The 25,165-nt window shown below is 49.5% G+C and overlaps 1 protein-coding gene across 2 annotated transcripts in view; it reads right to left on the minus strand.

Annotated features, from left to right (window-relative positions):
• The window catches only part of LOC310662844 (myosin-7), a 44,294-nt gene that overhangs the window by 1,251 nt on the left and 17,878 nt on the right, over window positions 1-25,165 (minus strand). For both annotated transcript variants that reach the window (XM_083410012.1, XM_083410013.1), the window contains exons 17-38: window positions 24,109-24,182; window positions 22,062-22,149; window positions 21,150-21,267; window positions 19,026-19,149; window positions 18,557-18,693; window positions 17,533-17,788; window positions 16,786-17,028; window positions 15,678-15,854; window positions 15,349-15,494; window positions 15,141-15,231; window positions 13,429-13,818; window positions 12,584-12,710; window positions 11,322-11,440; window positions 11,006-11,202; window positions 9,651-9,834; window positions 9,215-9,380; window positions 8,987-9,111; window positions 8,448-8,756; window positions 7,069-7,272; window positions 5,265-5,390; window positions 2,855-3,130; window positions 858-953 (exon numbers count right to left, since the gene is read on the minus strand). In XM_083410012.1, the coding sequence (XP_083266138.1) occupies window positions 858-953; window positions 2,855-3,130; window positions 5,265-5,390; window positions 7,069-7,272; window positions 8,448-8,756; window positions 8,987-9,111; window positions 9,215-9,380; window positions 9,651-9,834; window positions 11,006-11,202; window positions 11,322-11,440; window positions 12,584-12,710; window positions 13,429-13,818; window positions 15,141-15,231; window positions 15,349-15,494; window positions 15,678-15,854; window positions 16,786-17,028; window positions 17,533-17,788; window positions 18,557-18,693; window positions 19,026-19,149; window positions 21,150-21,267; window positions 22,062-22,149; window positions 24,109-24,182 (3,773 nt within the window). The remainder of the gene's footprint in view (window positions 1-857; window positions 954-2,854; window positions 3,131-5,264; window positions 5,391-7,068; window positions 7,273-8,447; window positions 8,757-8,986; window positions 9,112-9,214; window positions 9,381-9,650; window positions 9,835-11,005; window positions 11,203-11,321; window positions 11,441-12,583; window positions 12,711-13,428; window positions 13,819-15,140; window positions 15,232-15,348; window positions 15,495-15,677; window positions 15,855-16,785; window positions 17,029-17,532; window positions 17,789-18,556; window positions 18,694-19,025; window positions 19,150-21,149; window positions 21,268-22,061; window positions 22,150-24,108; window positions 24,183-25,165) is intronic.

Raw genomic sequence — 25,165 nt, forward strand, 5'->3', positions numbered from 1 at the left:
CCTGTCGGCGGGGACGGGGTGGGCAGAGGCGTAAACAAGAAACAAGATAATACTTCTGAGTGCGTGTAGCGCGAGGGGGGAATCTGGGGAAGATGGAAGTGCTCTCGGCGGTCGCCCACGGTGACCGCAAAATGCTCACCCGCAGGCCCCTTTATTGAGGGACGTAAATGGGGATAATGACGGGGAATGGAGAAGCGAGGAGTGGAAGCAGAGCTTAGTGGTTAGAGCACCTGCCTCATGCGCAGGGTTCAATCCTCAGCATCTCTGGGTGGGCTGGCAGAGACGCTTGTCTGGAACCCTTGAGAGCTGCTGCCAGAAATTGCAGGCATTACTGATCTCAATACCAGTATAAGACAGTTTTCTGTGTTCCTAGGTGGGCCATGTAGGAGGCAGGTCATGATGAGTTCTCCCAGCGTGGTGTAGTGGTTAAGAGCGGTGGACTCCTAATCTGGTGAACCGGGTTCGATTCCCCGCTCCTCCACATGCAGCTGCTGGGTGACCTTGGGCCAGTCACACTTCTCTGAAGTCTCTCAGCCCCACTCACCTCACAGAGTGTTTGTTGTGGGGGAGGAAGGGAAAGGAGAATGTTAGCTGCTTTGAGACTCCTGAAGGGGAGTGAAAGGCGGGATATCAAATCCAAACTCTTCCTCTTCTTCTTCCCAGGTGTCAAGGAGGCAGAGGGAGCCTAGGAGAGTGTTCCTCAGCCTTGAGTCCCCCAGATGTTGCTTTGACTACATCTCCCATCTTCCCTGACCGTCAGCTAAACTGGCTAGGGCTGATGGGAGTTGTAGTCCAACACCGTCTGAGGACGGCAACCCGGGGCTGAAGGACGCCGGCCCTGATGGTTGCGTGCTTACCGCTTCTTCAGCCTGCCTCTTGTAAGCCTTGACTTTCAACTGGAGTTTATCCACCAGATCTTGGAGACGGACGAGGTTTTTCCGGTCCTCCTCCGTCTACAACACAAAATGAAAGAAAGGAGAGACAGGCAGGTTATTTAGCATCCACACAGCTGAAGGAGGAAACTGGCACACTGTGCTGGGTTTACAGGTTTGCCACCTCCCCTGTAGTATTTGCAGGACTGCAAATGGTCCACGGAGGCTGGATTAGAAGGAACAAACTTTACCCAGCAGCCGGAGACGGCTACCAAACTATTCAAAAACTGAAACAAGGTTTTCTTAGGTTTTCAAAAACCGAAACAGGCCTTCTTATTTTCCTTTCCCTGCTGGGCTCACCCAGAACTGATTCTTCCCCCATGCATCCATTCCTAAATGACTTTCGTTCCTGCTCGCATTGCATCCTAGAGCTGGCCTTACCATTAGGCAGCAATCAGCATTTGCCTCAGGTGGCAGATACGATAATCTTTATTGTCATTGCCCCATACAGAACAACAAAATCTACATCAGATATTCAAAAACTAACAAGCCTGCTATCCCAGCCTGGTTAGCCCCCTAAAAACTCTGATACCCCATAATTAAATACAATATACAGTGGTACCTCGGGTTACATACACTTCAGGTTACATACGCTTCAGGTTACAGACTCTGCTAACCCAGAAATAGTATCTCGGGTTATGAACTTTGCTTCAGGATGAGAACAGAAATCGTGCTCCGGCGGTGTGGCAGCAGCAGGAGGCCCCATTAGCTAAAGTGGTGCTTCAGGTTAAGAACAGACCACTGGAACGAATTAAGTACTTAACCCGAGGTACCACTGTACTCCCATAGAGACGACCTTACACTGCGTTTAAAACCAAAATCACATTTGAATAGAAGATGCTGGCAGCGGTGGCAGTAAGTCAACAGCCATACCCCCGGAGAACCCGAAGCTAGCTCACTCCGTGCCCCCTAAGCAAGTTTGCTGCTCCCAAATGTGGAATGCGAGGCTGCCATCTTCCCCTTTGTCACTGGGCAGTCCTGCCTTCTCCTGTCACAGCTGTGAGTCTTAATTCCTTCTGGACTGTGCTAGACTTAAAAGATGGTGGACATGTTTTGAAGCTCCACTGACAGCCATCGCATCAGAACTCTGAATTCCTAATGGAGATATCAGTATTTTGATCTCCACACTGTGTGTTGTTATGTCTGGTGAGGGGGAAGGCACTATTGAGTTCACTGTTCCAGAGCACATTTTTCCTCTCTAGAATTTACTCAAAAAACCATGCTTGGTTCCAGAAGCCGTTCCTAAACAGATCCACCTGTCTCCTGCAACATCTGGCTGACCTAATAAGTTACATTTATTAATTCATGTCTGGCTGACCTAATAAGTTACATGTATTAATGCATGTCAGGTGTACATTTTCAGTGCAACACACCTGCATTTTCATTTTCAGGAGAAGATATTACAGTGGTACCTCAGGTTACATACGCTTCAGGTTACAGACTCTGCTAACCCATAAATACTACCTCGGGTTAAGAACTTTCCTTCAGGATGAGAACAAAAATCGTGCTCCGGCGGTGCAGCGGCAGCAGGAGGCCCCATTAGCTAAAGTGGTGCTTGAGGTTAAGAACAGTTTCAGGTTAAGAACGGACCTCCAGAACGAATTAAGTAATTAACCCGAGGTACCACTGTACTTCTGAATTCTCAACTAGTTTCAATTCTCCCTGTTATTCGAAAATCACAGAGCAACGCAGCTCTTCATTAGATTTTGTATGCCACCAGTTCGATTAGGTGATCTTAAGCTTGGCGAGATTGCCATCCTGATTCTAGATATTTCCAGATCCCTGAGCCAAGCCACTAGCAATCGGGGGGGATGGCACTGACAATGTGTTCTGGAGGCTACTTGCTCGGAATGCAGTTAGATTGAAACATGGCTCAGCTAGATGCTGTTCTGTATAGAAAGGAGGTCTCTGAGCCCCCGCACCTGGTAGGTGAGCTCCTTGATGCGCCTCTCGCACTTCCGCATGCCCTTGACATTCTCAGCATTGCGCTTCTGCTCCATCTCCAGCTCGTTCTCCAGCTCCCGCACTCGGGCCTCCAGCTTCTGCAGCTGCTTCTTGCCCCCCTTCAAGGCCAGCTGCTCAGCCTCGTCCAGCCGCAGCTGCAGGTCCTTGATGGTCTGCTCCATGTTCTTCTTCATCCTCTCCAGGTGAGCGCTGGTGTCCTGCTCCTTCTTCAGCTCCTCCGCCATCATGGCCGCCTGGAGGAAGCAGAGAGAACACAGAGAATTACCTCAGTCTGGCAAACCCAACGCTGGCCTTAAAAATCCTGAGGGGAGGAGGTGATGGGGACAGGAGCCCATAACTGTAAAGGTAAAGGGACCCCTGACCATTAGGTCCAGTTGTGACTGACTCTGGGGTTGCGGCGCTCATCTCGCTTTACTAGCTGAGGGAGCCGGCGTACAGCTTCCGGGTCATGTGGCCAGCATGACTAAGCCACTTCTGGCGAACCAGAACAGCGCATGGAAACGCTGTTTCCCTTCCCACCAGAGAGGTACCTATTTATCTACTTGCACTTTGATGTGCTTTCAAACTGCAAGGTTGGCAGGAGCAGGGACCGAATAACAGGAGCTCACCCCGTCGTGGGGATTTGAACTGCCGACCTGATCGGGAAGCCCTAGGCTCAGTGGTTTAACCCACAGCGCCACCCGGAGCCCATACTCCTCTTTTTATCCCTGGACCACTTACAGCGGTACCTCAGTTTTCGAACGTCTCCATTGATGAACATTTCGGTTTACGAACGCCGTAAACCCAGAAGTAAATACTTGGGTTTTCAAACACGCCTCAGAAGCATAGCTGCCAACGTTTCCCCTTTTTAAAGGGAAATTCCCTTATTCTGAATAGGATTCCTCACAAGAAAAGGGAAAAGTGGACAGCCATGCTCGGAAGTCAAACATGCCATGCGGCTTCCACTGAATGTAAGATCCTGAGGCCTAGCTGTCGGCTATTGAGTTTTCGGTTTTCGAACATTTCAGAACTCGAACGGTCTTCCAGAACAGATTGCGTTCGAAAACCGACGTACCACTGTATTCTGTCAATGTGACTAACAGGCCTCTCCTCATTTTCCACCACAGAGAGGATGGCTCCTTCCTCCTCTCAATAAATCAAAGGAAAAAGTGAATTCTGGGATATGTTCTCATTATCCTCACTAAACATGGTTCTACTAGTGGGGGAAGAATACAGTGTTCTGGGTGGGGGGCAACATTTTTTTCTGTCAGGGCTGCATTCCTTAAGGAGTCCGCATGCTGGCAGTGGGCAGAGGTGCTGGTGGGTGAAGCCAGCAACGAAAATAGGATTTTTTTTTAAATTAATCCAGAAAAAGAAAAGAAAAAAACCAGCTCTGCTTCAATTTTCACCATGGCTACCTCAGATTAGAATTCCTGGTCCTGCGAAAATTCAACTCAGAACGAAGCGCCACTGAGTTAAATGTTGCTGCTCTCAGGTAAGTAACTATACAACAGAACTACAGCAAATGAACAAAATTCCTTTCTGACTTTAGCGTGCTTCAGCGGACGCGCACACAGATGACTGAAATCTATGCGTTTGTTCTCAGAATGATGGGCCAAAATAAACCTTTGCCATATAAAACGGGGAATAGGTTTTTTTTAAAGATCCCATCAAGTTATTTTAATCAAATAAAGCATTGCGCTTTCCAGCTGTTTTGAAACTACACAGAAAGGGGAGGAAGCACACTAGGAAGAACCTAGGAAAAGCAAGGAGGACGTTAACAGGAAGGAAAGGGAAGATGGATCAACTTTCGGGAGGTGTTGGGGGCCGAACATGATGAGGTCAGGGCCGCAGGTCACCCACCCGTGTTGTAGTGTGCAGCTGAGGCAGCTCCTCCTAAATAATCTTAGTGCAAATGCTTCTCATCTGTCTAAACCCTGCCAGTCAGTGTAGGCAGTGGCGTAGCGTGGGTTGTCAGCACCCGGGGCAAGGCAAGTAATTTGCGCCCCCCCCCCGCTGCACTGTCCCTCCCCCAGATAGTCCCTCGCTCTCTCTCCGCACCGCACCGCACGCCTGGCACCCTCCCCTCCACAGTGGGCGGCGACCCGGCAGCTCGGATCGGATTCGCACAGCCAGCACTGCAGTGAGAGAGAGTGAGTGAGCCAGGTAGGGGCAGAGAGCTGCGAGTGCGAGCGGCCCCCCCCCAGATGTTGCGCCCGGTGCGGCTGACCCCCCTGCACCCCCCACGCTACGCCACTGAGTGTAGGCAACACTGAGCTCAATGGACCAATGGTTTGAGACAGGTTTCCATGTTCATAAGGAACCCATCCAGGTTGGAGCCACTGCTTCCGTGGAGGAGAAGAAGAACGCATCTCTCATTCCACTCACGTCTGTGATGGCCTTCTTGGCCTTCTCCTCAGCGTTCCTGCACTCCTGAATTGCCTCCTCCACCTCCGTCTGCAGCTGCGACAGGTCGGACTCCATCTTCTTTTTCTGGTTGATGAGGCTGGTGTTCTGTGAAACAAATACGCCGTGGGTTTTTTAGGGCTGCTGGCCTCCGGAGAAATAGGAGGACCTGCCGAAATATGACCTCAGAAAACGGCTTCATAGCCTGAGGCAAAGGCAGCCACTCTTTCTAGACCTCGTAGCCCCCACATCCCAATTTCTGAACCATCCTAAGAAATCCCACAGCATGCTGGTCCCATGCTTTCTGGAATCTTTTATGGACAGTAAGTGCATTCCCCCACACCAGAGGCAGGAGTGGCCAACCAGCGTCGTGGGGAAAGAGGGCCTTCTTAGGTGCTGCTTCCTTTCTGAGGTCCTGTGCCACAACCCGGATGTTTCTATGGCAGCCTGTGGCACTGCTACCATCTCCCCCAGCTAAGAAATCATCTCCTGACTCCGGTCTGTGCTTGGCATCCCAAGCTTCTGCTGCTGGTCACACCATAAATCCATTGCCCCACACCACTCCTGAGGCAGTGGTAAAAACATTAGGATTATACGTTGAATGCTGGTCTCTGTTCGGAATGTTCTAGAAAGCCCCGAAGCAGCTCACCGGGCAGGGAAGAACTGTGGCAACAGCGGTGGCATCACTGCCGAGGTGTCGGTGAGGTCAGGGCTGCATGGCCACACCGGGGAGGGCCCCAGTTTGAATGCCCTGATGGCTTGATTGCTGAGAAGTTACCGTGTTTTCCCGTCCCCATGTATAAGACGCCCCCTATTTGGGGGGACTCCGGATTAAGAAAATGGGGGGAGATCTATCCATGTATAAGACGCCTCCAAATTTTGTACATTATTTTTGAGGGGGGAAACCTAGGCTTATACACGGAAAAATATGGTATTTATTTCATTAAAGTTATGCACCGCTTGATTTTTTAAAAAATAAAAATAAAGCACCTCAGAGCAGTTTGCAAAAACAATAAAATTATCAGTCATAAAGAGTTAAAAACAGCTATTTTAAGAAAAAATCCTACTATTAATTAAAAACAGCTGTAAGCTAAAAACAAACAAACCCCAATTAATGTGCTCCATAACTGAGTAGGCTTGTCTAAACAAAAATGATTCTAAGCAGGCGCCGGAAAGAGCACAGGGAAGGCCGCACCCTGCTGTCAATCGGCAGGGAGTTCCGAAGCATAAGGTGCTGCCACACTAAAGTACAGTGGTGCCCCGCAAGACGAACGCCTCGCAAGACGGAAAACCCGCTAGACGAAAGGGTTTTCCGTTTTGGAGGTGCTTCACAAAACGAATTTCCTATGGGCTTGCTTCGCAAGACGAAAATGTCTTGCGAGTTCCTGCGGTTTTTTTCTGCTCCCCACCCCCTTTTTCTAAGGCACTGAGCTGCTAATAGCCTTTTAGCAGCTAATCCGCTAATCCCTTAAGCCTTTAATAGCCGCTAATAGCCGCTAAACCGCTAATAGTGCTAATCCGCTAATGGGCTTGCTTCGCAAGACGAAAAAACCGCTAGACGAAGAGACTCGCGGAACGGATTCTTTTCGTCTTGCGAGGCACCACTGTACCGATTTCTTAGAAATGCGGGATGAGTATTAAGTCACGCCTGCGAATGCTACTATACAGAGGAATAGCGAAAATGTACATAATAGGAGGGGACGTCTGAGGGCAGAAATTTTCCGTTTCCTGGCTGATCCCAATCCAGGAGGTTCAGTAACAGCCTTGCTTCTGAGGCTGCTCTTACCTGTGTGTGGAGGAGCTGCACTCTCTCGCTGGTTTCTATCAGCTCCTGCTCCGCCAGCTTTCGGGCCCGCTCCGTCTGCTCCACCACGGCACGCAGCTCCTCCAACTCCGCCTGCAGCAGGTTGTTCCTCCGCTCCACAATGGCGATGTTCTCTTTCAGGTCCTCGTTGGCTCGGACGGCGTCGTCCAACTGTATCTGGGTGTCCTGGGAGGGAAAAGGAGGGAGCCGAGATAAGTGCTGGAGATGCAATGAGACTGAGGCTGCGGTCCATCATGTGTGGTGGACCTGAAAAAGGGTAAAAGAGCATTGGGAAATGATTCATAATGAATTGGAAAAAATGTTTAAAAGCACTTTTCAAACCCCCCCCCCCCCAAAAAAAAACAGAGTCCTTTTTGTTGGGGATAATTCAGATGGAAATTCCCAGGTGTCAAAAAAGGTTATTTATGTATGCCACTACGGCGGCCCGTGTTTTGTTAGCCCCAAAATGGAAAATGAGCGAGGCTCCAACTAAAGAAGAATGGCAACTTAAAATGATGGAAATATGTGCAGCTTGCAGACTTAACATATAGAATAAGAGAACAAGAAGAACATACATTTATAAAAGATTAGAAAACGTTTCTTGAATATATGGGGGGGAAATTGGGTATATTTGAAAACGTGGTCAGCATTAAGATAAATTCAACGGTGTAAATAAGTTTTGATGGATGTAATAATAGAATACTGAATGGTTTAGTTTATATAAGACATGCAAGGATTTATGTTATGCAAAATGAGCCATGGAAAGAGAAGAAGGGAAGGCAATGTAAAACAGAAAATTTAATAAAAATTATTACACTGGTGCCCCGCAAGACGAATGCCTCGCAAGACGGAAAACCCGCAAGACGAAAGGGTTTTCCGTTTGCAGAGGCGCTTCGCAGGACGAATTTCCCTATGGGCTTGCTTCGCAAGACGAAAAATGACGAAAAATTTTGAATTTTTTTTTGCTCCAAAACCCCTTATTTTGAATCGCTAAGCTGCTAAAAGCATTTTAGCAGCAAAACCGCTAATCCCCCACCCCTTAAAAAGCCGTTTTTAGCCCTTAAATCGCCAATAGCGCTAATAGCGCTACTCCGTCAATGGGCTTGCTTTGCAAGACAAAAAAACCGCAAGACGAAAAGACCCGCGGAACGGATTCTTTTCGTCTTGCGAGGCACCACTGTAAATGTAAAAACAGAAAATTTAATAAAAATTATAGAAAAAGAAGAAGGGAGCCAAGATGAAGGCAGGGGTTGTGGGGAGGGGAGAGATGAGGTACAAACTGAAGGAGGCTTCACCCCACTGCCCTGTTGCTTTGGGGGGGAGGAGGTAGGCAACAAGAAGACTGAACTTTCTGGTGTTACCTTGAGGTATCCCTGCAAGGTTTTGACTTGCTTCTGTGCCTCGGCCGCGATGCGGTTGGCGTGGCTGAGCTGGATCTCCATCTCGTTGAGGTCGCCCTCCATCTTCTTCTTGACCCTCAGGGCCTCGTTGCGGCTGCGGGTCTCGGCGTCCAGGGAGGCCTGGAGCGAGTCCACCATCCTCAAGTGGTTGCGCTTGGCCTGCTCCATCTCCTCGTCCTTCTCGGCCAGCTTGCGCTCGATGTCGGCCTTGATCTGGTTGAACTCCAGCTGGGCCCGCAGGATCTTGCCTTCCTCGTGCTCCAGAGAGGCCTGGGTAGAGGGAAAGGGACAAGGTCATGCCATGTCCTCCTGCATTCCTCAGGTGACAACAGGGGCGAGGAGAGAAAGGCCTGACAGAAAGGACATTTGTACATCTGTAGGCGAAAAATCGTGAGGATGAAACGCATCTGAGGGAACGGAAAGAGGAAGATGGAAAGGCCAACTGAAAAACAAGATGGCCGCGGTGTCGCTTTAGGGTCACAGCCAAAGGCCCTCCTCACCTCAGCCTCCTCCAGAGCCGCCTGCAACTCCATCTTCTCCGCGTCAAGTTGCTTCCGCACTTTCTCGAGCTCGTGGATGGTCTTGCTGCTGGATCCAAGCTGCTCCGTGAGGTCGGAAATCTCCTCTGCCGGGAACAGCAAAAAGGTAGGGAGTCAGGTGGCATCTGACAGGAGCCGGTTTTGTTTGGGGCATGCGACGATTGGCCCCTGAGGGAGAAAAAGGCTCACCTTGCAAGTTCTTGTTCTCCCTCTTGAAGGTCTCCAGGTGCTCCAGAGACTCCTCGTAGGCGTTCTTCAGCTTGAAGAGCTCGGTGCTGAGAGAACGGGCTTCCTTCTGCGACGACTCCAGCTCCGTCTGGGACTCCTCGTATTTCTGCTTCCACTCTGACAAGAGCTGCGGTGGGTGGTGGAGAAGCAGAGAGAGTAAGGCTTGAGAATAGCTATTTTTGAGGCACTCCTAGGCCCGCTGCTCCCACAACGAGCAAATGGATGCCCTTGAAGCCATGTGGCGTACTGGTTAAAGTGAGTTAAGAGCATGTGGCGCAGACGTGAGCTTCACAAGCATCCAGTACGGCCCAGTATCCCCACCAAGCAGAACTGGGGTACCCACAGCTGTCCCCAACCCATCCCTTCCGGATCATTCCCTCCGCTTTTCCCGCCGTACTTTGTCGAAGTTCCTCTGCTTCTTGTCCAGGGCAGCTGCGGCCGCGTTGGAGCGCTCCACGTCCACCATGAGGTCTTCGATCTCGTTCTGCAGGCGGTGCTTGGTCTTCTCCAGGGAGGAGCACTTGGCGTTCACGGCCTCCACCGCCTCCTCGGCATCCTGGAGGCGCTGCGCCAGCTTCTTCCTGGCACACAAACGGGTCAAGGTGACAGGCACCATGAGCCAATGAATGCGGAAGGAGCCCGAATCCATAACAAGGAAGGGCACCTCTGGGGCTTAAGGAAAGGAGGGCTCACCCCTTCTGCTTTGCTTAAAACAAGGGTAGGCAAGCTAAGGCCCGGGGGCCGGATCCAGCCCAATTGCCTTCTAAATCCAGCCCGCAGATGGTCTGGGAATCAGCACGTTTTTACATGAGTAGAATGTGTCTTTTTATTTAACATGCATCTCTGGGTTATTTGTGGGGCATAAGAGTTCGTTCATTCCCTCCCCAAAAAAATATAGTCTAGCCCCCCACAAGATATAAGGGACAGTGGATCAGCCCCCTGCTGAAAAAGTTTGCTGACCCCTGGCTTAAAACCACAACTCCTCTTGGGGAATTAAATTTGGGCTGGAGTCTAAAGTGTTGGAGTCCCGGCCCAATTCAAGGAGCTTGTAGTGCCGTTTAAAACCCTAGGCCACCTAGGCCTCAAGGAAGATGGCCTCCATCCCGAAAGACTCTCTCAGGTGTTGAGATCGGCAGACCACTTGGTACTTGGTCTACCCTCTAAAATGCAGGGCAAGAACTTTCTCTGGTACAGCCCTAAAACCATTGAATTGCCTCCTCACAGAGCACAGCATCTTCATTGTACGGCTTCCGCTGTACACACCTCTTTACTTTCGCCTGTTTTGTTTTACGAGACCCATTTCTTTTGCTGAAACGACTGTCCTGTTTTCAGCTGGGACGGTTTTACCGTTCTAGGTGTTTTTGTTGTTTCAATTGCATTTCCCCCCTTTACAGTCATACCTCTTGTTACGTTTGCTTCAGGTTAAATATTTTCAGGTTGCGTCCCGCGGCAACCCGGAAGTACAGGAAAGGGAAAATTCCGGGTTTCGCCGCTCGCGCATGCTCAGACGCTCAAAATGACGTCACACGCATGCGCAGAAGTGGCAAATCGCGACCCACGCGGGTTGCATTCTGCTCATGTTGTGAACAGGGCTCCGGAACAGATCCCGTTCACAACCAGAGGTACCACTGTATTGTCTATTGCATTTTTTCAACTTGAACATACAAGGGTGGGAAAGGGTGGGTGGTGCAACAGGCCTGTGGTTGTGAGCTGAGGTGAGTTGTGGGTCTCATTGCCCTCCGCCCCACTTACTTGGCCTCCTCCAGCTCCTCCGTCCTCTGGATGGCGTCGGTCTCATACTTGGTCCTCCACTGCGCCACTTCGGAGTTGGCCTTCGACAGCGAGCGCTGAAGCTCCGCTTTGGCCTCCGTTTCTTCCTCATACTGCTCCCTCATAAGGTCGCAGTCATGGCGGGCCGACTGCAGCGCATGGGCCAGAGCATTCTTGGCCTGAGGGGAAGGGAACAGCCACGTGGTCTCAGTGACCGTCAGGCCTGACAGGACCAGTATCTACCCTTCGCGTTGAGTCCTGTGGACTTCCTTCCCAAACCTCTTTGCGTCCCCCTTACCTTAGCTTCTTCTTCCAGTTGCCTCTTCAGATCTTCCAGTTGCTGGGTGTACGTCAGCTTCCCTCGAGTCAGCTGGTTGATCAAAGCGTCCTTCTCATCCATCTGGCGGGATAATTCACCTAGGGAGAAGAGTTGGGGCAGAGGAATCCATTATCTCCGGGAGTTTTGTTGTCATCGGAATCGGCAGCCATGTTGAACAGGGACCCCACAGGCTGACAGCGTCTGTCTCTACACGCTTCTCTTCAGAAAATGTTCTGCAGAGGGTGCCATTGAAGATGAACACCAAATTAGGTGGACTAGGATTTTTTTTTATATATATATAAGTTAGTTGCTAGCTGGTTCCCCCTCCCCCTCTGCAGGGTCAGGAGTTGAGGCAAAAAGGATAGCTTGGGTCATTTATGTATTCAGGGTTTCTTTTGGAATGGGGAGGAGCATCAGAATGTTGATTTTAGCTTGGAAAGGACAGTGGTACCTCTGGTTAAGAACTTAATTCGTTCCGGAAGTCCGTTCTTAACCTGAAACTGTTCTTAATCTGAGGTACCACTTTAGCTAATGTGGCCTCCCGCTGCCAGTGCGCTGCTGCTGCATGATTTCTGTTCTTATCCTGAAGCAAAGTTCTTAACCCGAGGTACTATTTATGGGTTAGCGGAGTCTGTAACCTGAAGCATTTGTAACCTGAAGCGTCTGTAACCCGAGGTACCACTGTAAATGAAAATGGTACAGTGGTACCTCGTTTCTCGAATGTCTCCGTTGACGAATGTTTTGGAACCCGAACACCGAAAACCCGGAAGTAAATGCTTCCATTTTTGGACGCGCCTTGGAAGTCAAACAGCTTCCACTGCCTGTTTTTCAATTTTCTCAAATGAATTTGCATACTGCCCTTTGCGCCTCGGAACTCGAACAGTGTTCCGGAATGGACTATGTTTGAGAACCGAGGTACCATTGTACGAGCAATCATTTTGAAAGAAAGGGAAAAGAGGGAGGGGTGATGAAAGTAGGGCATGGCAGGAAGGAAGAAAAGAAAGAAAACTTTGAATGGACGGATGAATGGAAGCTTAGGTAGGTGGAAACCTGGTTGCATCTGAGCAAAGATGGAGGAGAAATGGCTAAAACCAGAAAACTGTCAAGAAGGGCCAGCCATCAAGCTATGGGAGAGGGGTTTTAGCTCAATGGTAGAGCACCAGCCTCGCATGCAAAATGTCCTAAATTCAATCTCCAGGAAAAAGACGTCCTATGAACGTGCATCAGCCTTCTCTACTTACCATTCTCAGTCTGGAGCTTGGCTCGCTGAGAGGTGAGGTCGTGGACCATTCGCTGACTCTCCTCAGACTTGGCCCGGTGCTCGTTCATTTGGTCCTCAAAGGTGCGGCACATTTTCTCCAGGTTGGCCTGAAACCCAACGGCAAGAAGATTTGTCGGGTAATAAATGTAGCGGTGAATGGAGAGCAGCAGCACCCGGTCAGAGGAGGGAACAATTTTAATTTTAATTCTGGAATGACGGGTGCTCCCTCTGAATCTCTTTTTTTTTTTTAATGAATAATTTTTGTTAATTTACAACAAAAACAAAACAAAACATACATTGTTTTCACATCCCGATTTTCCCCAAGTCTTTCTTTTCTGGACTTCCTTCAGCTTTTCCGTAAATCTTTCGTAGTCATTATTAATTTACGCATTTCTTTTGTTTATATTGCCATTATTTAAACCTTTTTTCCTTCTATTCCCTTTTAACAATACCTCTTGCATTTTCACAGTGCTGTTTTAAATCCCTCTAGCGTTATTTGGCCCTCACTTATACTCTCCAGATATTCAACAAATCTTCCCCAGCCCTCTGTGAACTTTTGGTCTCTTAAGTATCTAATCTTCCCAGTCATCTTATCCAACTCAGCATAATCTAACAGCTTCCTTCTCCATTCTTCCATCGCTCCCTCTGAATCTCAACCCCTCCCTATCTCTGTATCCCAGCCCAAATCAACCGGTTCGATGTCTCCAGGTTGTTCTCCCGCCGTGCTACAACCCCGCCGCAAACCGTGACTCCGCCCTCAGACCATGACATCACCTGCCTTGCCCCACCCCAAACAAACCCCGCCCCCATTCTTTGGCTTAGAACCTTGGCTTTCAGCAGCTGCTCCATGTTGGAGGCGACGTCGTCCAGCTCCAGCTTCAACTCGCTCTTCTCCTTCTCCAGCTTCTGCTTCACGCGCTGCAGGTTGTCGATCTGCTCCCCCAGCTCGGCCGCCGAGTCGGCGTGCTTCTTGCGGAGCGTGGCCGCCGTGGCCTCGTGCTGCAGAGTCGCCTCCTCCAGGTCGCGGCGCATCTTCTGGAATTCCGCCTCCCGCTTCTTGTTCAGCTCGATCTGCACGGACGTGGCCCCGCCGGCCTCCTCCAGCCGCTCACTGATCTCCTCCAGCTCCCGCGAGAGGTCGGAGCGCTGCTTCTCCACCTTGGCCCGGGCTGTGCGCTCCGCCTCCAGCTCCTCTTCCAGCTCCTCGATCCGCGCCTGGACCAGGGAAGGAGGGAGACATTCTGTCAGCAAGATCCAGAAAAGCACGCGCCAGGAATTCTTTTAAGGCTAAGGGAGCTGGGCATGTTTAGCCTGGAGAAGAGGAGGTTAAGGGGTGATATGATAGCCATGTTCAAATATATAAAAGGATGTCACCTAGAGGAGGGAGAAAGGTTGTTTTCTGCTGCTCCAGAGAAGCGGACACGGAGCAATGGATCCAAACTACAAGAAAGAAGATTCCACCTCAACATTAGGAAGAACTTCCTGACAGTGAGAGCTGTTCGACAGTGGAATTTGCTGCCAAGGAGTGTGGTGGAGTCTCCTTCTTTGGAGGTCTTTAAGCAGAGGCTTGACAACCATATGTCAGGAGTGCTCTGATGGTGTTTCCTGCTTGGCAGGGGGTTGGACTCGATGGCCCTTGTGGTCTCTTCCAACTCTATGATTCTATGCCGGCGGCCTCCATTTCAAAAGCCCAGGCCTAGATCCAGATTTGTGAAGCTTCCATGGAGGTTCAAAGGTCAATAACATCTAGGGGCACTGGAGGATTCCATTCAATCTGAATCTTTAAGTGGACTGACCCAATTTGCACTTCCTAGACTAATACATGGATCAGAACACAGTTACGGTCGTACCTTGGAAGTCAAACAGAATCCGTTCCGACTTCCAAAACGTTCAAAAACCAAACTGTGGCTTCTGATTGGCTGCAGGAAGCCCCGTTGGATGTTCAGGTTCCAAAAGAACATTCATAAACCAGAACCATCACTTCTGCGTTTGCAGTGTTCAGGAGCCAAAACGTCCGAGTTCCAGGGCGTTCGGGATCCAAGTTACGACTGTATCCTTCGGAGTGAATGAACGATGCAATTCTCATTTTGTAAGGAAATGCATTTCGTAGGAAAGTGCATGCAAACGTGTATATTTTAGAGGGAAATGCATAAAATTTAAATGTGAGAGGTTTGTGGGTTTTAAAAAAAATGGCAGAAAACTGATCAGAATGTAAAGCTAACATGGTTGCTAATAACATCCCCATTCCTTACAGCAGATATTTGAGGTACAGAATTTCTCGAAAGTTATTGCTCTGTTGGAAGCAGCTATCCTCTACCCCAAAATATGCCTCATTTTGGTCCTTATTTACACACACACAGATAGATAGATAGATGATAGATAGATAGATAGATAGATAGATAGATAGATGATAGATAGATAGATGATAGATAGATAGATAGATAGATAGATAGATAGATAGATAGATACAGACAGAGGGGGAGAGAGACCACACCAGTGAAGTTGGCTTCAACGCACACCTGTCATAAACCTTTTACCTGTAGCTCTTTGAGCTTCTTCTGCAACTGTATGGCCAAGGATTGCTCATCTTCAATTCTAGCATTGAGTGCGTTGAGCTCAAAGTCTTTCCTGGGGAAGACAAGAACCAACTTGCTACATCCAACCACAGAGAGGCAGGCAGCAGTAGAACAAATATCCACAACAAAAGGGAGGCGGGGAGTTGGCGATAAACTAAAGCACCCCTACTTCTTCAGCTTCTCGTCCAACTGCTGCTTGTCGTTCTCCAGGTCCATGATGCTTTCTTGGGTCAGCTTCAAGTCCCCTTCCAACTTCCTCTTGGCTCGTTCCAGGTCCATACGGATTTTCTTCTCTTGCTCCAGCGATCCTTCCAGCTGTTGAGCAAAGACAGTGAGACCCTGAATCCAGAAACTGAGAAAGGAATCGCTACTCCTAAGATCGACAATATACTTGTGGGGGGGGCTTTTTTACTACACTGAATGCCTCCGACTACTTCAAGGAAGGTGCGAAAAATAACAGGCTGTCTCCCCTGCGAGTGCTGCAGTCGATGCACTTACATCGTCCACTTGCTGTTCCAACTTGACCCTGGCTTTCGTAAGGGTGTTGACCTTGTCTTCCTCAGCTTGTAGGTCATCCAAGGCTTGCTGGTGGGCCTCCTGGAGAGCTTTCTTCTCCTTGGTTAGCTTCACGATGATCTCATCCAGGCCAGCCATCTCCTCTGTGAGGTTCTTAGCCTATGGGCATATTATAATTTTGAGTTATTAGATGGAATCCTCGAAAGATTCCATCAACAGTGTCTCAGAAAATTTTTACACATCACTTGGGCAGACAGGTGAACTAATGGGCAGACAGGTGAACTAAAGATAACCAGTGTCGAAGCAATGATGCTTCAACATCAATCTCATTGGACTGGTCATGTTGTGCGGATGCCTGATTATCGTTTTCCAAAGCAACTACTCTATTCCCAACTTAAAAATGGAAAGTGCAATGCTGGTGATCAACAAAAGAGGCCGTAAGCTTCCTCCGCCTACGGTTTCATGGGTTTACCGCGTCGCCGTTGTGGCAAAACCCTGTCTTTCTCGGAGCTCTCCCTCCGCTGTTCAGAGGAAGGCAGCCATGATCGATGGCGCTCAGCCCGGAAGTCTCAAGGCAAATCTTTAAAAATGTAGTTTAAACACCAACAATTGGGAACCACTGGCCTGTGAGTGCTCCAATTAGAGAACAGCCTTTACCAAAGGTGTCATGGGCTTTGAAGACGCTCAAACTCAGGACAAAAGAGAGAAATGTGCTAAGAGGAAAGTGCATTTGGCAAACCCTCACCGTGATCAACTCCTGCCTGGAAACCAATGTCCCCACTGTGGAAGGACGTGTGGATCCAGAATTGGCCTCCAGAGTCACTTACGGACTCACTGTTAAAACCGTGTTTATGGAAGACAATCTTACTCGGCTATAAGTGATTGCCAAAGAAGAAGAAGATGGATGTAGGCAAAATTCAAGGCGGCACTGGATGGAACACAACAAAGGTTGGAGACTCCCAAAAGAAAACTCTAAGTCCACCTGGCACAGGAATCTCTTGGAGAATCAACTCTCCCGGCTGCCAACCTTAATCCAGACCCAGCTGATAGTAGCAAAAGCTCCTTGGATTTCGCTTCCATCCCAGCTCACCTTGTTCTCCGTGGCGTGCTTCTCCTTCTCCACTTTGGCCAGGGTCAGCTCCAGGTCGTCAATGTCCTTCTTGAGCTCCGAACACTCGTCCTCCAGCTTCCGCTTCTTGGCCGTCAGCTCGGCGTTCATCTCCTCCTCATCCTCCAGCCTCTCCGTCTGCTCCTTCACCTTGGCCTCCAGCTGAATCTTGTTCTTGATCAGCTGGTCACAGCGCTCTTCTGCGTCTGCAAGGTTGTCTTGCTCCTGGCAAAGGAAGAAGACACGCCCAAGGCTTTACTGTGAAACCTGGAGTTCATGGTGCTTTTCAGCCACTTTGCCTTTCGCGGTTAAGTAAAGGTAAAGGCGAAGGGACCCCTGACCATTAGGTCCAGCCGTGACCGACTCTGGGGTTGCAGCGCTCATCTCGCTCTATAGGCTGAGGGAGCCGGCATTTGTCTACAGACAGCTTCCGGGTCATGTAGCCAGCATGACTAAGCCGCTTCTGGTGAACCAGAGCAGCGCACGGAAATGCCATTTACCTTCCCGCCAGAGGGGTACCTATTTATCTACTTGCACTTTGACGTGCTTTCGAACTGCTAGGTTGGCAGGAGCAGGGACCGAGCAATGGGAGCTCACCCCGTCACGGGGATTCGAACCGCCAACCTTCTGATCGGCAAGTCCTAGGCTTTGTGTTTTAACCCACAGCGCCACCCGCTGTTAAGGGAGAAGGTCAAATCATATCTTTGTTGCCCCATCGCCCCAACTTACAGCCTGCACTTGCAGCTGGAGGTCGTTCTTCTCTTGGAGCAGGGAGACCATCTTCTCCTCCAGCTCCTTCCTCCGGGCCTCTGACTTTTCCAGAGCCTCCTTCAGCTTGGCAAACTCCTCTTTCATGGCCAACATCTCCTTCTCGGTCTCCGCGCTCTTCAGCAGAGGCTTGATCTTGAAGTAGAGCCTCATCCAAGGCCAGTTCTTGACCACCATGAAGGACCGGATGTTATACTGGATCACCAGCAGCGATTCCCTGCAAATCAGAGAAGGGGAGAGTTTGGGGTGGCATGGTGAGGGAGGGCACATCAGGGCACAGAACAGAGAAAAGGCCACCTCGCCAAGTGGGAGACCACGCAGCCCTGCCTGAAACAGGAGGCTCACTTGCAACAAGCAAGGTTGGGATGATTCCACCATTTTGCAGTTGCATTCAGTGCAGGAAGCACAGGATTCCACATCCTGAGAATGTAATCTATAAATTTTATTGCCCTCAAGATTATACGGCTAGGCTTAGTTTGTATGTGAGCAGTTTCCTGGGTCCACCTAGTTCTGACTAAGGGAGGAGTGAGTCTGTCCATTTTGGTGTCTCTCAGCCTCCCAATTTCCCCTCGTTCAATCCTCCACATTAGTTTGCAGTTCTTTTTTTAGAAAAGAAAATTCCTCGCGAAAATTCACCAGCGAGTGTTTTGCCTACTGCACCCACTTTTTATGCATAGCTACATGTTAATGTATTTATTTCCACTAATACGTGCATTTCTCTGCACACTTCGCCCTGCTATATGCATTCTGGGGCACATTGCTTGCCTGGAGAACGGCATTTGCAAAATTCGGGGAGGTGTGAATCTTGAAGGATGAGCAGCTTTCAGTTTCAGTAACCGTGAATTGGGCAGGTTCACTTTTAAATGAGAACTGGACTGGATTTCTGGCCCAATCCCTAATTCTAACCGGAGGGCTCCAAAATGCCCAAGCCGTTCCCCATCTAACCACACCTACAAATTCCGGGAAAATCCACTAAGGGACTTACTTCCTTTCCATGATCTTCCTGACTTCTATCCTGGCGAGGACCCCGCGGGACTGGGCCTGGATGCGGGTGATGATGCGAGAGAGACGCTCATCCCTCATCTCCTCCAGCAGACCCAGGAGACCAGCCTTGAAGAACACCTGGGCAAAAAAAGAGAGCATTGTGGGGGGTTTCTATTTTTCAGAAAAACAACCTGTGCTCAGGTCCCTACACAGGTTACCAGGTTGCTACTGGGCCTATATGATCTTGGTCACTCTGCTCTGTACATGTTGAAGCTTGGGTCCTGCGCCTGTGTTTGTGTGTCACAGCCAAGCCAAACCTCACCAGGAACCTTGACAGCGGAGAAAACACATACCCCAACCCAGGATTAGCCCTAGCCTCCTCTGTTGTGAAGAGCCAATCAACAGCGCGGCCCGGAATGATGATGTCACCGCCTTTTCCCTGTGAGGTAGTGGCTCATCCCGCCGCTCACCTTAGTGTGCCCAAATTTGTACTGGTTGTGGTCGATATCGAGGGAGCTCAACAGCTTCTCCGCCCCCTTCCTGCTGTCGATGAACTGGCCTTCGGGGATGGCGGCTGGGTTCAGGATGCGGTATCTGGGGAAGAGGAAAGGAAGCAGCGCTAGATAACCCCCGACAGCTTCCCTTCCATAGGCTTTTTCCTCTCAACGTGGGCAGATGCCCAGATCAAAGGCCAGGACCGTGTATATTTCACAACTAAATTGTGGCAGAATACTTGGGGCCCGGAGAATCTCATCTTTCTCTCTCTCATCAACTTTCTAATCCTCATGACTGTGAAAGCAAGTTTGGAAAGGTGTGGCCCATGCCTAAATCTCAAGAAACCAGAGATGTGGGTAGGAATGTTCAAGAGGACTTCAAAGTTCCCCACAGAACCACTTGAAAATGTTGATGATCAGGGGCTTCCAGCTGAGCGCGCGCCATCACAGTCGGAGGTCTCTTCGTCGGAGGAGATATCGGTACATCAAAGGCGGGGAAAACCGCTCCAGTGTAGCGGACCCCCAGGAAAAAACTCAAATTTTGAGGACGTGGGATCCAGCGGGGGTCAAAAGCGGGCTCCCCCCTCCAGCAAGCTCTGTTTTGAGCTCCAAGAGCGAGGGGGTTGGAGCTGCGACACAACGGAACACTTCCTTTGCTGGTACGAAGCTGCGAGACTGTGAGGCATTAGCGGTCAATTCTTCCAACGCTAAAATCATTTAAGGACTGTACCGTGAGTACCTTTTACATTTGCATAAAATGTTGATGATCGAGCGGTATATAAATGTCTTTACGGTCGGGCCTTGGGAGTCGAACGGAATCCGTTCTGGAATTCCCTTCAACTTCCAAAACGTTTGAAAACCAAATCGCGGCTTCTGGTTGGTTGCAGGAAGCTGCTGCAGCCAATCAGAAGCCGCGGAAGCCCCGTCAGACATTCGGGTTCCAAAAGAATGTTTGCAAACCGGAACAATCACTTCTGGGTTTGTGGCGTTCGGGAGCCAAAGCGTCCAAGTTCCAGGGCGTTTGACAACCAAGGCAGGACTGTGTGTGCAGCTATGATTTCTGCACCGCAGGGACTAGATGGTCTTCAACGTCCCTTCCAACTCTACAATTCTAGGATTCTACAAAAGGCAGGATGCATTTTCTTTTTGAACTGAGCAAAGCTGAATCCTGACAAGACAGAAGTACTGTTTTCGGGGGACAGGAGGCGGGCAGGTGTGGAGGACTCCCTGAATGGGGCAACTGTGCCCCCAAAGGACCAGGTGCGCAGCCTGGGAGTCATTCTGGACTCACAGCTGACCATGGAGGCGCAGGTCAATTCTGTGTCCAGGGCAGCTGTCTACCAGCTCCTTCTGGTACGCAGGATGAGACCCTACCTGCCCGTGGACTGTCTCGCCAGAGTGGTGCATGCTCTGGTTATCTCCTGCTTAGACTACTGCAATGCGCTCTACGTGGGGCTACCTTTGAAGGTGACCCAGAAACTACAACTAATCCAGAATGCGGCAGCTAGACTGGTGACTGGGAGTGGCCACCGAGACCATATTACACCGGTCCTGAAAGACCTACATTGGCTCCCAATATGTTTCCAAGCACAATTCAAAGTGTTGGTGCTGATCTTTAAAGCCCTAAACGGCCTCAGTCCAGTATACCTGAAGGAGCGTTTCCACCCCCCATTTTACTGCCGAGGGCCTCCCTCGCTGCGAGAAGCCAAGTTACAGGGAACCAGGCAGAGGGCCTTCTCTGTAGTGGCACCCGCCCTGTGGAACGCCCTCCCACCAGATGTCAAAGAGAACAACAACTACCAGACTTTTAGAAGCCAGCCCTGTTTAGGGAAACTTTTAATGTTTGATGTGTTACTGTATTTTGATATTTTGTTGGAAGCCGCCCAGAGTGGCTGGGGAAGCCCAGCCAGATGGGCGGGGTATAAATAATAAATTATTATTATTATTATTACCCTGACATTGAACTGCCGTGCAGGCAACTTCCCTCCAATGTTGCCCCATTGCGCTCAGGGCACCCCCATATTCATGTACCTTCCCCCAGTGACACTCTCAGCTTCTCTGAAGCATCATCCGTCTTCACCACTTGAGAGTTAAGCCTACCTTTGCCGGAAGTCCCCGTAGAGGATCCGGTTGGGGAACCCCTTCCGGCAGATCCGAATCCCCTCCAGCACCCCGTTACAGCGCAGCTGGTGCATGACCAAGGGGTTGTCCATCACACCTGAGAGGGCAGGAGAAAGGGGAAGGGTGCTTGAAAGTGATAGAGTATTTCCAACTGGCAAAGCGGATGGGAAAAGTCAGGGGAGTTTTAAACCAGGAAACATACGGAGAATGGAAAACATTTAAGGAATATATAAGATTATATTGCAAAAATGATACCACCTTAGCAGAATTGGAATGATACTTGTGAAGAATAGACAAATGATATAAACATTATAGTGGAATGTATGAAAAAGGATATAAAACAAAACTGTGCAATAATACCAAGACAACAGAAAAAGTATAATGAGAAAGATTGGAAGTTTTTTGCAAAAAAAATTTTTTTTTTAATTTGATGGATATAATGTCGTATAAATCTTTGGTCTTTCCCCCCCTTTTTATCATTTTTTTGTCTTTGCTTCAAAATTTTCTTTCCCCCCCTTTATTTTATTTTCTTTTTTCATTTGAAATACTTACCTTCGTTGTAAGTTTGTATCTTTGTATTTTAAACCAATAAAGATTTAATTTTAAAGAAAGAAAAGAAAGGGGGAAATCGGGCCCTACCACGTAAGCACTTTAAATGTAGTGACTTAAAAGCATTTCTAAACCACTTAAAATACTTCAAAAATTGGAGACACCAGGGATTGAACCTGCGACCTTCAGCGTGCAAGGCAGGTGGCTCTACCACTGAGCTACAGGCCTTCCGTAAGGACTACAGCTCTCACCACCCCTGACCATTGGCCGTGCTGCCTTGGACTGATGGGAGTCCAAGAGAGAGAGAGAGTGCTAGGGCCCCAAAGGGACCTGAGATCTCACCTGGAGACTTGGTCTCGTTGGGGATGATGCAGCGCACAAAGTGAGGGTGGGTGGAGCGCAGGTTGGTCATCAGCTTGTTGAGGTTCTCCTGGGTGAGAAAGGAAGAGCAGGTGAGTTGAGATGGGGTGGAGGAAGGGGAGAGGCGAGGAAGGACAACTGGGGAAGGCAGGCAGGTAGTTGAGATGGAGCGAGTTTTATGAAAGAGGGCGGAAGGAGAGGTGTCCAGGCAGGCAAGGCAGAGGATGGGCAGATGGATTTGATTGACGGGGAAGGAAAGCAGGCAGAGAAAATGAGTTATAGTTTTGCTGGAGACAGGAAGGAGGATGAGAAAAGGGGATTGGACACACAAGGCAGGCTTGGCCAACCTCTAGATCAGGCACGGCCAAACTTGGCCCACCAGATGTTTTGGGACTACAACTCCCATGATCCCTAGCTAACAGGACCAGTAGTCAGGGATGATGGGAATTGTAGTCCCAAAACATCTGGAGGGCCAAGTTTGGCCATGCCTGCTCTAGATGCTTTGGACTACAAATCCCATCAGCCCCAGCCAGCCGAGTTGCAGTCCAGAATAATCCGGATGTCTGATTATCATCTTCCAAAGCAACTACTCTATTCCGAACTTAAAAATGGAGAGCGTAATGTTGGTGATCAACAAAAGAGGTTTAAAGACTCTCTCAAGGCAAATCTTTAAAAAATGTAGTATAAACACTGACAACTGGGAAATATTGGCCTGCAAGCGCTCTAGTTGGAGAACAGCGTTTATTAAAGGTGTCAAGGACTTTGAAGACGCTCGAACTCTGGACAAAAGAGAGAAACGTGCTAAGACAGCAGTTCTCAACCTGTGGGTCCCCAGATGTTGTTGGACTACAACTCCCATCATCCCTGAGCTCTGGCCTTGCTCACAGGTTGAGAAAGGCTGTGCTAAGAGGAAGGCACATTAGGCAAACCCTCACTGTAATCAGCTCCTGCCCAGAAACCAATTTCCCCACTGTGGAAGGACGTGTGGATCCAGAATTGGCCTCCACAGTCACAGACTCACTGTTAAGACCGTGTTCATGGAAGACAATCTTACTCGAGTACGAGTGATCGCCAAAAAGGAGGGGGGAAAAGAAGTCCAAAACATAATGTAGAAGAGGCTGGGATGGAATGAGAAGAAATAAGAAAAGATCGAGATGGACATAAGTCAGTGGCTGGGGAGAAGAGATGCGTTTGTCCACTTGGTCCTCGTTGTGGGAGCTCTCAGTGGCCTCCACTGAAGGGAAGTTTGGGCGATGGGAGCAACATGGCAAGTTTGGCTCAGGCCTCACTGGGTCCCCCAATAACATCCTTGTAACCCCTTTTGCCAACAAAGGTCCGTATAGTAAAAGCTATGGTTTTCCCAGTAGTGATGTATGGAAGTGAGAGCTGGACCATAAAGAAAGCTGATCGCCGAAGAAGTGACGCTTTTGAATTATGGTGCTGGAGGAAACTCTTGAGAGTCCCATGGACTGCAAGAAGATCAAATGCATCCATTCTGAAGGAAATCAGCCCTGAGTGCTCACTGGAAGGACAGATCGTGAAGCTGAGGCTTCAATACTTTGGCCACCTCATGAGAAGAGAAGACTCCCTGGAAAAGACCCTGATGTTGGGAAAGATGGAGGGCACAAGGAGAAGGGGACGACAGAGGACGAGATGGTTAGACAGTGTTCTCGAAGCTACAAACATGAATCTGACCAAACTGCGGGTGGCAGTGGAAGACAGGAGTGCCTGTCGTACTCTAGTCCAGGGGGTCACGAAGAGTCGGACATGACTGAACGACTAAACAACAACAACAACAAACCCTTTTGTTTCCAGGCAGCCGACAAGATTGGTGGTGATGGGGCAAGTAGACCTAAGGAGAGCGTTGCAACCAGAGGAAGCCCACCACAGAAGCTCATCCTCCTCTGGGGAAAGGGGTGCAAGGAAGCAGAGGAGCCCCAGGAGTAAGGAAAAAGCACAGCCCAAGGGCTGCCGCCTAAGGATGGTGCTGCCAGCCTCTCCAAGCAAGCTGGCCTCAGGATATCCTCACCCGGTGCAGAGCAGACACGGTCTGGAAGGAAGAGCCCTTCTTTTTGTGGGTCGTTTTCCCCTTGGAATCAGGAGCTGTTTGGAGAGAGAAAAACGGGGATTCAAGATGCAGCCTAAAGGGTGAGCATAGGTGAAGAAATACCGGAGTGCATTAATCAGGGAGGTGTGGGATCCAAAAGGAGAGGGTCACAGGCTTCCCCCGCTACCGCTCAAATATCTACATGGTTGGAGAGGACTCCCATGAATTTAAAGCCCTTCACGGCCTAGGACCCTCGTACCTACGGGACCGCCTCTCCTGGTATGCCCCACGGAGAGCCTCAAGGTCCATAAATAGCAACACCCTAGAGGTCCTGGGCCCTAAGGAAGTCAGATTAGCCTCAACCAGAGCCAGGGCCTTTTCAACACTGGCCCCGACTTGGTGGAACGCTCTGCCTCATGAGACCAGGGCCCTGCAGGATCCGATTTCTTTCCGCAGGGCCTGTAAGACAGAGTTGTTCCGCCTGGCCTTTGGCTTAGACTCAATTTGATTCCCTCCCCTCTTTCTTTTTTCCTTTCTCCTCCTGTGAAGAGGTTGCATCTTAATGTTTTAATGTTGTATTTTAATCTTGTTTTTTAAGTTGTATTTTAATCAACTTGTTTTTATTATTGGTTGTTAGCCGCCCTGAGCCCGGTCTTGGCTGAGGAGGGCGGGGTATAAATAAAATTTATTATTATTATTATTATTATTATTATTGGTGGCTGGCTTGAAACTATATGCGCTGTGACAAGGGCAGGGCATGAGGCTGACGAAGGGCTGCTGATTTTTATTACAAATACATAACACTGTTTTGTTTTCATCGCAATGCGATGTGGGCAGGCACCCAGTTTGCGTTTTGCTTTCATTCGCGTGCCCTGGTAGGTCGGGCTGAGAGCGAGCAACAGGCCCAACATCGCCCAGGAAAACTTGTGGCAGAGCGGGAATTCGAACCCCAGTCTCCCAGGTCCTATTCCCACACTCTAACAGCCACGCTGACTGAGAGTCACTGGGCTGCCATAGTATTAAAGCGAATGACTCCAAA

Source organism: Podarcis tiliguerta (genome assembly GCF_965153285.1).
Source record: "Podarcis tiliguerta genome assembly, chromosome: 13".
In the NCBI taxonomy this organism is placed as follows: Eukaryota; Metazoa; Chordata; class Lepidosauria; order Squamata; family Lacertidae; genus Podarcis; species Podarcis tiliguerta.